The 13,361-nt window shown below is 30.9% G+C and overlaps 1 protein-coding gene across 2 annotated transcripts; it reads right to left on the bottom strand.

Annotated features, from left to right (window-relative positions):
• Window positions 1-4,534: 4,534 nt before the first annotated feature.
• On the bottom strand, window positions 4,535-12,784 carry LOC137825630 (protein MEI2-like 4). 2 transcript variants are annotated; one of them, XM_068631350.1, is made up of 14 exons: window positions 12,267-12,784; window positions 11,562-11,662; window positions 11,362-11,401; window positions 10,713-10,853; window positions 10,077-10,501; window positions 9,595-9,711; window positions 9,352-9,506; window positions 8,940-9,037; window positions 8,461-8,859; window positions 7,443-8,037; window positions 6,453-6,537; window positions 6,004-6,072; window positions 5,705-5,884; window positions 4,535-5,060 (listed from the first exon to the last, which is right to left on the bottom strand). In XM_068631350.1, the coding sequence occupies exons 2-14, from the start codon at window positions 11,637-11,639 to the stop codon at window positions 4,911-4,913; spliced, it is 2,532 nt and encodes an 843-aa protein (XP_068487451.1). In that variant the 5' UTR covers window positions 11,640-11,662; window positions 12,267-12,784; the 3' UTR covers window positions 4,535-4,910. The 2 variants fall into 2 exon arrangements, with proteins under 2 accessions (XP_068487451.1, XP_068487450.1); XM_068631349.1 differs by having other exon boundaries at window positions 11,562-11,657; window positions 12,267-12,727.
• Window positions 12,785-13,361: the final 577 nt, after the last annotated feature.

Genomic DNA, 13,361 nt, shown 5'->3' with positions numbered 1-13,361 from the left:
ACTAATTATTTCTAATTTCTGGTTTTTATTTGATGATTTTTTTATAATGATTTTTTTTAATAAAAATTAACATAGAGTGTTACGAAATGGACTTTAAGAACACACACCCTCTTACCGAGAGTGACAGCAACTCGTGCGTGGCATAACATATTATGGGTGATGATATGATAAACCAATAAATACTCGTTAGGATAGACTCAAAATGACTCTAATACCATGTTACGAAATAAACTTTAAGCCTAACTCAACCCATAAAATCGGCTCATGGGGGATGAGGTTTATACAATGAAAGACTCTACTGTCCAACACAGAGACAATTATTTATGAAATGTTCGTTTTATTTTATTTATTAATTATTAATAAAAAATTAAATAATTAATTAGGTGGTTTTATTTAATGATTTTTTTTAGGAAGATTCAATGAATGGATTCGGAAAGCAAAAGAAAAAAGAGTGTCGGCGTGAGTGATGGATGATTGATTGATTGATTGATTGCATCACATGTTTGAGCCGCAAAGCAAAGAGCATGCATGATAGTGCAAGTTGCATGGGAATGGCATGTTGATGTTGATGTGTGCGCATGCATCTGCATTTGCATTTGCATTTTCATTTGCATGTGCAGTTTCCTCGCATGCTTTCACTGTCCTTTCATCTCTGTCACCATCACTCCCACATCCCACCTTATATTATTTTTCTCATTTTTTATACATTAATATACCAAATCACAAACAATCATTTTTTAACAATTTTAAGATTTCCAATTTCGATTAATGAAAAATATAATGAATTACATTAAATAGTAATTTTTTTGTAAGAATTATCAGTAGAAAAACAACTTCAATGCTAATTTTGATAAATGTTTTTGTTTTCACTGTTCAATACGTAGAAATGAAAATTTTACGAGTTTTTTTCTATAAATTTGGAATACTTTCAGATAACATGTTCAAAGTATTCTTCTTTGAAATTAAAGAAAAACTGAAATATGAATTGTATTTAAAGTAATTTGAAAAGAGAAGCGACTAGTAGAAAATAAATGAAAAACTCATATACTAAACTAATGGATACAGTTTATGTAAATAGTTTATCATTTATTATATTTTTATATTACAATAATAAATACATTAGTGGCTTAATGCATTCATAATTTATTCAGAAGTATTATAAATGTGGTATAAATAAATTTATCATAATTATTGACCTAAACGAAATTACAATAAATAAAATATATTGTTTAAAAATATGATACAATTGTTGCTTAAATATTATCTTTATTCATGCGACATTATCTTTAGTTTCCTTCTCCATTTACTTTTTATAATTAACGTTCTTTAGCTTCTAGTAACTTGTATTTTGATATTTTTTAATTTGCTAAAGCTCATTTTTTTTTCATTTTCAATACATCATATAAAAATTCCTTTCTAACTTAAAAAAATTCTAACGTTTTATTCTAAATGATTCATTGTTGATAAATTACTAATTCCTTTTCTTTCACATTATCAATCTATTTTTTTTATCAGTATTTAATTTCATTGATAATGATAATTTCTTACAAGATTTGAACTAGTATGATCAAATAATGAGTACCACATCTTTTTATAAAGCTTTTATCTTCGAGTGATTATCCTATTCTTTCAAAATATACTAAATTGAGATAAATATTTCCTAATTATCTTGAATTAAGTATCATTTCAATTTATAATTTTTCCTCCTTTATCCTAAAATCCTAAAATACAAATAAGTTAAGAGTTAGTAAATCATATAAAGACTCAGTATTGGTTTAATATAAAGATTAAAATAAATAAGTTGTCAGTTTTTTATAAATTACTTATATCATATTATTTCGTTTTATGAAAGTTAGTTTTACAATGGTTTCTAACATATTTTAAATTTTTAGCACTAAATGAAGTTTTATATATTTAAATAAATTAAGGTCACGGTATCTATTGTAGTCTTATTAGTTATTAGAAGAACATTAAAAAAAATTATATTATTTTTGTTATAAAGAATTAAAAAACTAAACTTCAATTATAAGAATCGAAGTATTAGATTTACAAGTAAATAAAAAATAGAGAGAAAAAATATTATTAAATTAGTACATTAAAACAAAACAAAAAAAACTTTCTGTCACTCTAAAATATTTAAAAAGTCCAGTTTAATCATTCTTAAAAAAATTATATTTAGTCTTCCAAACATATTTGAACTATATTTTTTATAAAAAATTTATTTTAACTATTTGAAAACTATTTTGTCTTAAGGAATAAGGTAATAGAGGTGTCATTTCAAACCTAGATTGGGCAATGAATTCTGACAATTCCATTTCCACCACTAATGTATACTCTCTTTATTCTCATTTAGATATGTCATTGCTTCTTTCTTTTTATTCTTTCTTCTTCTCTCCCTTTTGTTAGATTCTATTGCCAACAATTCCATCACATTGATGTCTTGCTCCTTTGATTTAATTGGCATGACCCAGTTTAGGATGATAGAAATCTACTTCGATGGTTGTTGATTTTTGTGTGGGCTGTTGGGTTGGTAGATAAGGGTGGCTGTTCTTTTTGTTCCTTGGTTGCAGTGAGTTTGTATTGGATTTGTTTTGAGTTTGTACGGGTTTGCTTTGAGTTTTTGTTTTGAGTTTTGTACGAATTTTTTAATGGTAGAATTTGTTGTCTCTCTCATTGTGTTAGTTTGGGAGACCTGAGATTTGATTCATATTATATAGGTATGTATAAGGGTTTAACCACCTTCCTGTTATTCCATCCTTATTGCGGATAAAAAAAAATTTCATCACATCCTATCAAGGCAAAAATATTGCTAATTAGCAAGATTTTGCACAAACATGTTCCAATTCGCATTTATTATTACGAGAATGACAAAATATTTTTCAATTATCAGTATATATAAATTGTGTGTAGTTGCCATGACTTTATTAAAACCTTAATAACTAATTAGATTTTAATTTAAAAATTATTTATTAATAATATAAACTAATTTAAAATTAGTAATTTTTTAGTCTTTAAAATGATCTCTAATTTAATCATTATAGTAACTAATTATTTTTTTGTCTCTGAAATTGATTTCTATTTAATGATTTTCTTCTAGTGATTAAGTAACTTTCTTGTGTGTTTCTTTATAGATCTCAAGCAAGTAATAGAGTCAAGACATCACTCAACATAAGAGAACATAGTCAATTTAAATTTGCAAGTTATCCATGATCACGTTTTTAGTTGAACAGTAAATATTTCTATCGGGTCAAGTTTGACATTCTTGAACACAATATTATTTATACGTTTCCATATTTCATTCACTATGTTTACCCACATACAACCTCACATTGTGTTTTCAAACTTAAATAATCTATAAAAAAAAAAGGGTTTAAAATGCAATTTTGGTAGATAATGTTGAATAATTAGCTCCGAAACAATTATATCATAGGTTTCGGGATTAGACCAAATGTAACAAAAATAAATAAATGATTAACATTTTCTTAACACATACGGTATTATCAAAGTTAAGCCATGCTACTTTGATTAATAAAACTTTCTAACCTATTATTTATGCAGAAGAGATCCTTAATGTTCAAAAAATGCTCCAATAGTTTTCAGCATTTTCCTCCTTCTTTAATACTTTGATTACAATGAGATGGTTAATTTTCAAAAAGGTATTGCATTAAATTTTATTTGTGTTATATTTTTTATTAACAATACACTAAACAAAAAGTAATTGTAAAAAACAAAGAATAACTTAAATCACAATTAAGATGAGATGAATTAGTTGAATTAAATATATATTGTAATTAAAACACTTCAAAAAAATGGATACTATAAACAACAATAATGGATACAATGAAATAAAATAATAATAATAATATAGTCAAAAAAGTACACACAAACTTTTATATTAGTTGAATTCTACAAAAATCTACATTCAATTCAATTAAAAAGTTTAATCTTAAAACTTCTGAAAAAAAAAATGCTAAAGATAAACTATGCCAATTTGTCATAATAAAACAAGAAAAACCAAGATATAGAGTCAAGATGAAAATAAATATATAGATTATTTGCAAAGCTCATGAAAACCAAATTATTATTTAAGATAATCAACTATAAACTTAACTTAATAGACTATCATGATCAAAAGTCACTGTGAGTGCCAACGTTTATCCTATAATTATTTATGTTGTATACTTTGTGTGTATCATACAACCAATAAAAACGTTGTCCTATAATTCTATTAATTCGATTTTAGAAACTTATCCATGTGATTAATTTATTACCAAGTTTTTGCTTGAACATTCTCAAATTTGATTAAATCCACAGTCATAGTTCATGTCAACTCTTTATTTATGACATAGATAAAGTTAATTCAATGTTAGAGTCATTGAGAGAGCTTACTGGTGCTAAATGTATTAAGATTATTCAGCTATTTCGAGAATTGTGTATTTGTAGAATGGAGCATACATGTAAAGAATCAGAAATTGCCAGTTTTGATAAATCAGAATGTGAATAGAAGAGTGTGCATGCACACCAAACATCAAAATGATGAACAATGAAGAAGGTTTCAGCACAGTTGATAAAAAATTTCACCAGTTTGGGATGAGAAGGACTCCAAAATCAGCAATATACAAAAGAAAAAAGCAAGTAGAGGAAGAAGGAAAACAAAGGTAAAATTGATACAGACTAAGTTCTCCTCAAACCACTTTACAAGCCTCTCCTCCAGTCTCCAATGTGAAATTCATGTACATGTAATCTTTTGATACAGCACTCTTGCACATGAAAAGTTGTGATTCAGTAACAAAAGCCACAGGAACTGGAAAACTTCTTGCCTTTACTCAAGGTTAGTGTTGGTAAATATATACTTCATAAATGTGACCACTAAAATTAATGGTATGGCAGAAGGAACAAGGATGGCTTCCTCAGTCTGACTCCAATGAATTACTGTCTCCATCAGATGAGAACTTGCTGATTCCCAAATTAGGTTGACTCCCTTGGAAGCCATCTTCCTGTGTGTTGTCTCTCACTCTTCCAGCTTTGTTGCGAATATTAATGCCCACTGGGAAAGGAACCTGTGTTCCTTACAAAGTTAGTAGCCATTCAGCATGTAGTTTCCTAAGGAAGTGCAAATTTCAAATGGCTTGCCTAGATTTCATACTAACGTTTGAAATAATTAGTCACTATATTAACTAAACTAGATACTATTTTAGAGACTACAAAATTATTAGTATCTAAAGTGGTTTCTATTATTAATAAAAATTTATAAAATGGTTTTTGTATTGGTATCTAAATTAACTATCAAGGTTTTAGCTACTAATGTTTTAGATTCTATATTGGTCTCAATTAGTCTTTTAGAGACTAATTTAGAATCTAAGATATTAGTAAATAAAACCTTGCTAGCTAATGGTTAGATATCAGTTTAAAAACTACTTTATAATCTTTTATTAGTAATAGAAACTACTTTTGATATCAATAATTTTTTTAGTCTCTAAAATTGTATTTAATTTTATCCAATAGTAACTAGTTATTTTGGTCTCTAAGATTGGTTGCAATTTGATGATTTTTCTTGTATTGCATGCTATATTATGCTTGAGGCAAGCAAGAATACATGCTATATCATGCTTGAAGCAAGCAAGAATACATGCTATATCATGCTTGAGGCAAGTAAGAATATATGCAATGTAACAGAAAAGTGGATATTAAGAGAAATCTATACCTGGTCACCGGCATTAGGGCCATCTGTATTGAAGAGGATAGGCCTGCAGCGCTTATCCTCATTCATCAAGCTTGAATTTTGGAAGTGAGCAATGAGTGCTGATTTCCCTTGTATGCGAGCATATGCAAGTGATGCCACTTTCTCACTGTTGAATTTCTCCCATTTCTTTCCATTGAACACCTGCCAGAATTGCATCATATTATTTAGTCAATTGGTACAGTTGTGTGTGTGTGAAAGCTGTGTGTGATTATAAGTTTAACTGCACCATTTTCATTGTATCATCATTTTCTAAAACTTACCTGATAGAATGGTATAATCAAGTCGGGGTTGATTATGTTGATGAATGCATATCCCACGTTACATTTGTTCTGCAATTAATGTTGATTCCATGTGAATAATCAAACAAAAAATGAGAAAGGAATACTAAAGTAAATTAAATTTCATGGTAGAAATGTTCTATAAAAGGAACCCGTTTTCAAGAAAGCAAGTATATTTTACTAAAGAAGATAATTTAGATGAGAGTTGCATTTTCTTAAACTTTCTTATTGTCTGATTTGTTCATGAAAATGAGTTTCCTTGCTAGAAGGGCAGTTCATTTTCCTCTCATTGAATTTGATGTAAAAAACCAAGAAAGTATTTTCATTTGACTGCAGCATGAAACAGAGAAAGAAACAAATATGTTCCTGAAAGATATTTCTCTATACAACAAATGGACCATTAACTTATTGTAAAGGGAGAAATCACTTGCCCTGAAATCAATTGGTAGGTAAACAAAATCATAAGTTCCTCTATGGCGTTCGTCAATTGCAGCCAACAGCATCTTGGATGTATACCTGCAAGAAAACAAATCAGGGTCTAGGATAATGATAAGATTCATAGCTGAGATGTCAAGTTGTATAGTGATGCTGACATGAAAGTTTTATAAAAAAAATTATAAGATTAACAAAATTAATGTAAACGAGGTGTAGAACTGAAATAGAATTCCTCATTTTCAGCAAAAACTATGCAGTACAGATGACAAGGTTTCATACATGCTTAAAACCGATGAAAAAAAATCAAAAGCTTAATCTTGTGCTTATATTCACAACCATCCACCAAGCTCACTCACCATAATTCTGATATTAACGAAGAAGGGGCTAGGTAAAATGATAACAGTGTTAGCTTTATAAATAATTGTAGTCTACTAAACTGGTCAGTAACCACATCAAAAAGTGAAAAATAAACAGGAAAAAATTTGTCAAATAAGTCATGTTCATATGGATTCAGAATCTATTCACTCGTGGAGAAAAGAAGGAATAAGAAGTTTGTCTACAACCAAATCTACAAGTGAAAAAGTAACAAAGATTGACATAAACAGCTTCAATCAAAATTAAAAACAAGGTTTCTAAAAAACTTGAATTTTCGAAAAGAATTTTGCAGAGAAAGTTAGTCTCTCTTTAAAGAAGAAATTTTAGTCTAAAGCCCAACTAACTAGGAGTAATTTGCTTAAGCTTGAAGTTCACACAAGAGTTCTTTCTAGGTGTTTGTGAGTCTTTTTCCCCAACATCAAATTAATAAAAGGGCTTGCTTAAGAAATCATACATCCCAAGCTTGGCTGAAAACTCCAAAAACTATTGCAAAGTGAAAGCACAACCCAAAATGTACCAAATGAATATAAAAACGTTTGCATCAAAGAAAGTAAAAATGTAAACACAAAAGGCTAAAGCTATTCAAAAGTAATATATACATTGCTACTTACTTGTTAGGAATGTTCTTTATCATAAGTGTTGTTCGGATATCTTCCCCTCTTTTTATGCGGTCAATATCAAGTTCATACTGTTTCTTGTCAGCCAAGTTTGACACACTTTCAGTTCTCCTGTTTCTTGTACGTTGCTTGTGAGTCTCAAATGAATTAATCATATGGTTTCTTCCAGGAAACATTAGGTCCTTTTGGTTATGAAAATGGAGTCCAAGATTCTTGGGGATGAATCTAAAGTCAACAGAGTTTCCCCCAAAATGGGGAAAGAAATTATAAGAAACAAAGTCAACACAGTTTGGTGTTGTATTACCAGAAAATTGCATATTCCCAAGAGAATCCCCTGCATAGGTATGTCTTCTGTCCCAAAAAGGAGCTGAAGGAACATGCTGGCTATTTATGGGTAGAACAGTTGTCATCATATGAGAGGGTGACCTAGGAAGTCCATGCAATCTTGGCAGGGTGGGGGATGCACAAACTCCATCAAAATATACAGGTGAATTTGGCCACATCATTTCAGGAGGCTGATATGAGTTGCCACATTTGTAATGATGGGCAGGAGGAAGAGGGAAGCTTCCACTACCAGAGGATTTGAAAACTGAGAAAAGGGGGAGAATAAATATGATCAATTTAATATTTCTTAATTTAGGATTTATTCATAGAGATTCATTTCATTGGTATAATAAGCTTCCATCTAGTCTGTTCTTAGAATTCTTTATGAATAAGTATAGTTTACTATGTATCGTTTTTGTTAACACATGAGTTTTGGTCTAGTTTCTCCACATTTTTTTGTATTTTTTTTTAATAATATTTTTTTCATGTGATGGCAAATGATTGTTGTGGTGTCAACCTAACTGAGATGTCAAGTTGCATATTGATGATTAACATGAAAACTTTTATAAAAAAAATAAATAAAAAATCTAGGAAGTTCCATGATTTGCTAGCCATAGGATGAAGAAAAAAGGACAAGTGATAGTAAAAAGTTATTACACATTCCAATCTATTGCACTTTTGAACTTACCACATTCATTGAATTCCATGAAGCGTCCATTGGAGTTTACTGGACAGAACTGCATGTTTTCTATTCTTTCCTGTGTTTTAAGATTGATGTTTGATGCCACCTCAGGAGGAATACGGTGAACATTGTTAGCTAAACCATCATGAAATTCTGGAAGGGAATGGGGATGAAAAGCTGATGCGTCTTGAACATCAAAATTCAACTGGCCTGGTGAATCGTGTTCAGTAATTTCACATCTGTTGTCAAATGATTTAACTCTGGCCAGTGATGGTAAGAAGTTAGGAACACTTGAAGAGACCCCTTGAACACAAGCAGTTTTCACAGATGGTGTACATGAGGCAGGCTCAACACCAAGAATTCTTCCACCATCCATCTTACCAGATTTAGAAATGCCATGCAAACCTGGTCCAATGTACAAACATCAGTGAGGGAAAAAATATGTTTCTGCTGCTGAATTGATAGTTGATTAGCATATGTTCTACCTGGGAAGCTAGTTGGTGACTTAAGAGGAGGGCTGTTCTGATGCAGATAAAGGCTACTTTCTTTCCGTTCTAGCTCTAGATGAATCTGTTGAGCCATACTGCAGCCAAATAAAAGCAAAGAAAAATTAGAAGAACAAAAACAAACAAAAAATAACAATTAAATGGCTTCTGATCCTGTAATTTGCTTCTTTGTTATAGAATCGAGATTCGAATCGTGAATCATTTTTCGATTATTTTAATTGTGAATCAAATCTTATTATGAAACATTGATATTTTATAAAAAACAAATGCAGACTAAATTGTGATAGAAGTTTTGAGGCAAGATTTGACTGGTATTGCTGTGTGTGTGACAGGAGCGAAATTAAATTGAAAAGCATATGTATGGAAAAGCACAATTGAACCCAAAGATTACCTCCATTTTGAGTTTTCAGATAGGTATGGTTCAACCTTTAGCCTCTTCCTGATAGTATCATCTCTATTTAAAGCATGGAGAGCTGCCTCTGCTGCTCTAAAATCATAATATTCAATCAACTTGTGGTGTTGCTGATCATGTGGGGTTTTACGAATCTGCAGTTCAAGATAGTCTCAGCAACCAGACACAAAAAAATTGCTCTGATCAATATTTGTGCAATAAATTGATTGGTAACAAACTCACCTCCTTGATTTCCCCGTATATGTTAAATATACGGTGAAGCTCATTATTCGAAATAGATAAATCATACAAAAAGACCAGAAGGGTGCCCTGATTCATATCTTTCTTGGAAGGACTATCCTGATAAAATTTGTTCCACAAGCAAGATGTCACTATCGAACTCAACACAAGCAAATACTTTTAAGTGTTACGAGGAATCTGATTCTCAGCACAGTACGTTGTAGCATTATCAAAAAGACCAATAATTATAGTACACGATTGGATGAGCTTCTGTGTTCTAGGAGAACATTTTTTAAGAAAATACAAAGGGCTCATCCATAAACTAAAATTAGTTTATACAAGAGTTAAAATTAAAACTTTTAAAAACTATATGGAAAAGTTTCGACAACTTAGTTTATGCAGAAACTAGTTTGAACTTAATTTGAAATTCTGAATAAAAAATGTGTCTATACAAACAAAAGAGCAAGAAAACAGCAAAAGCATACCTCAAAAAGAGACCTCAATTCAGAGTCTTCAACATCACTATTAGTGTTTCTCACAACTAATGCTCTAGAAGGGTGTTTATGGTAAGGCTGTTCACCATTTCGTAGTTGACTGTTACAAGCTCCATCAAGGATTTCAGAATTTTTTTGTCCAGAAGATGGACTATTATCATCTCCTAAATCCATCCCTCCAACACTACTGAAAATGTCTAGTTCATCCATGTCATCACCAGAGCTGTCTTGGATGATGTGATCGAGCTCAAGTTCAGTTGTCATTCCAGAAAGTAAATCATCATCACTGGGGAGTAGATTTCCTATAATTTGAGCTTCAAGCTCTTCAAGAGAGTCAAAAAGTCTTTCTTCCTCGTAGTGGGAAGCAACAGTGTCAACAGAATGCCCATATAAAGCATTATTTGCTGATGTTCTCACTGCACCAATAGAAGTCATACAAAGGCATTTTAGCTGGTAGTTTTCTTTAGAAACCATAGTATACAACCTGTTTGGGAAAATCAGAACTAATTCTCCCTTTTTGGTGCAATACAAAAACTCATTTTAGAATTTAAATTAGAACAGTAGAACCTCAATCACTTATCCACACAAAGTAGGCGAAACATAAATTAAAAGGCAAATAAAACTTACATTTCCTGCTAAACAACTCCGACAGAGAACTTGAAAAGAGGCTACTCTCATTCTGAGTAGCAACTATATTGACTTTGCTACGATCTGGTAAATGGGATAATGCTTGTATATTCAAGCTGGTTTTTACTCCTTGATCAAAATCTACATGACATAAAAAAGTCAAAGACTGATTAATATGCCATTCTGTCCCAACAAAGTAGTACATCAATGCATCTCTGAGTTACTTTATGTTCTTAGACTTGGCATCATGACTAGTAATTTTCTAACTTCTTAGTACTTCTTTTGGAGAAACAAACTAACCTAAAAGCTTATGTTGTCAGAAGCAAGGGGTAGAAATGGTTTTCAGCACACCTTGTGTGCAAAAAGCCTTTTGGGCTTGAAGCAAACAGAGCACAAGAGCACTCAAACATGACAAGTCAAGCTCTACTAGTAATCAACAACCAGATAAAAGTTTTAAAATTGCTGCAATGTAAGCTTCCTAATATAGCAACTTGCATGTGCAAAGCAAGCAAATGACTCCTAAATCCTTAGCAACATATATACAAAAAAATATATAAATTTGGGGAAAAAAGGTATTTAGCAGCAGATAACTGCAAAACGAATCCACTCAGTCATGACAACAATAATAATAACACAATCAAATACTAACCATAGCATTTTGGCATGTTATCTGATTTCCATAAGCTAGCCTGCCTCAGCAAAGAGAAAGAGAAAACAGGAATAAATAAGGACAGGAACCGCAACATTGTTTAGATTTCAAAATTTTACAAATGCCTATATATATATATATATATATATATATATATATAGAGAGAGAGAGAGAGAGAGAGAGATGAAATCAGAAGATACCTCATTAGCAGAACAAATATCTTCAGAGGAATACAACGATGAAGAGAAACAATTGAAGTCAATTGTTTCAGAAGGCATGATGAACCCCACAATGTGCTATACTACAAAAAATAAAAACTCCTGACTTTTTATATCTGTTGAGCACAGCATAGCATGGCAGTCAATTCAACATTTTACTTCCCCAGCAAGAAAGCTACGAGGAATTATAAATCTTCCAAGTTCAGCACACGATTAGAAACATAAAAACTCTTAATTACGATAGATTATGAAAAGTTAAAAGCCATTAAACTAAGAAGAATGTGAGATGTTGTGTGGTTCCTACAATTTCCATGTGGCATGTTCTCAATTTTATTTTTATTTTGTAAATTTAAAACATGATTACGATTCACACGATCAAAACCATCTAGTTCCAAATCATACAATAATTTCTCAAGATCATGACCATCTCATATGACACACAACATTAATTGCAAATCCACCGACATTCTGAACAATCAAGAGGATTTCAAACAGTTGAACATCTTAAAATCCACCGCCCACCCCATAAAAGAAAAAAACTAAGTTACTTGAGCTGTTGAACATTCTAAAACCACAAAGTCAAAAACCAAAACTTGATTACAGAAGAGACAAAATTTGAAGTAAACCAAAAACCCCATGATGGAAAAGCTAAAAGGGGTGTCAAAAACAAAGACTCTGTCTACTGACCTTGTGGGAATTGGAAGAGGAGAAGACAGAAATGGAGGGAAGGGGTGAGAATGAGTTAAATAGTAGTATTATATGGAAAGAAAAAGAAGAAGTGTGAGAGAGAAAACGAATAAAGTAGGGCATAAGGCAAGGTGGGAATTTGCAAAAAGGGAGGATCATCTTTGTAGGTATCAATGCATGTGTGGCGTGCAAGATCCTCCATCCAAATCTTCTCACAACCTTTCACCGTTCCCTGCATTGCACGTTAACTAACTTCTTCAACTTCTCTCCTTTCTCGCCTTCACATCTTCTTCTTCTTCTTCTTCTTCATTCCCAACTTCAACGGAATTTCTGAGCTCTCGCCGGAACTGTGGTTTTTCCGGCAAGCAGGGACGGAGAGACGGTTGTTTTTCTGTTTATTCGTTAACGGCGTCACTGCGGTTTCGTACTATGATGTTCTTGTTGAAATGACTTTCTTACCATTCTTACAATCATTGTCTCCTTATCCATTAAAATATCCGTACATGTGTTTAACAACTACATTACATTGAAGTCACTGAATTAACACATTGATTAGATAGATTAATTTTTCTGAGTTTATTTAAATTTTGAATCGATCATTTTCGTTATTATTTTCTTGGAACAAAGTGTGAAAATGATTAGAGTTTCAACCTATTTTCTTTTAATAAATAAATAAATAAATATCCCATGTTTCCAATGTATTTTCATGAGGTTTTTCCATGGAAATATTTATTAATTTGTTAATTAACACGTTCAAAGATTCAATAACATTACCTTAATATAAAGTAGACCAAAAACACACTTTTTAATATAAAATAATAAATAAAATAGAAGCTTGTATTGAAAGGTATATTGCATTTATTATTTAATCATCTTTTTATTTGTTCATGTAAAAATTTATTCCTCGTGTTTAAAAGAATAAAAAGAAAGATTTTTCATGGTTGTGTGAATCCATTCATTTAAGAGATCTAAATCTTAAAATGATAAGTTTGTATTCCTTTTTATATATTGTTGATTTTGCTTACTACTAAGAAAAAATAGTAATTTTTTACAACAAAATATTTTTTCTTCTAATAAGAAAAATTCAATAATATT

This window comes from Phaseolus vulgaris, chromosome 8 (assembly GCF_000499845.2).
Source record: "Phaseolus vulgaris cultivar G19833 chromosome 8, P. vulgaris v2.0, whole genome shotgun sequence".
Lineage (NCBI taxonomy): Eukaryota > Viridiplantae > Streptophyta > Magnoliopsida > Fabales > Fabaceae > Phaseolus > Phaseolus vulgaris.
Note: the sequence above shows the minus strand (reverse complement) of the source record. Positions and strands in the feature narration are given on the sequence as shown.

Excerpts from the sequence above, each read along its gene's own strand:
- LOC137825630 (XM_068631349.1), bottom strand. The coding sequence starts at position 12,425 with ATGATCCTCCCTTTTTGCAAATTCCCACCTTGCCTTATGCCCTACTTT. Across the intron at positions 9,507-9,594 it reads TATACGGGGAAATCAAGGAG|ATTCGTAAAACCCCACATGA; the intron begins GTGAGTTTGTTA and ends CTTGAACTGCAG. Across the intron at positions 8,860-8,939 it reads GTCACCAACTAGCTTCCCAG|GTTTGCATGGCATTTCTAAA; the intron begins GTAGAACATATG and ends ACATTGGACCAG.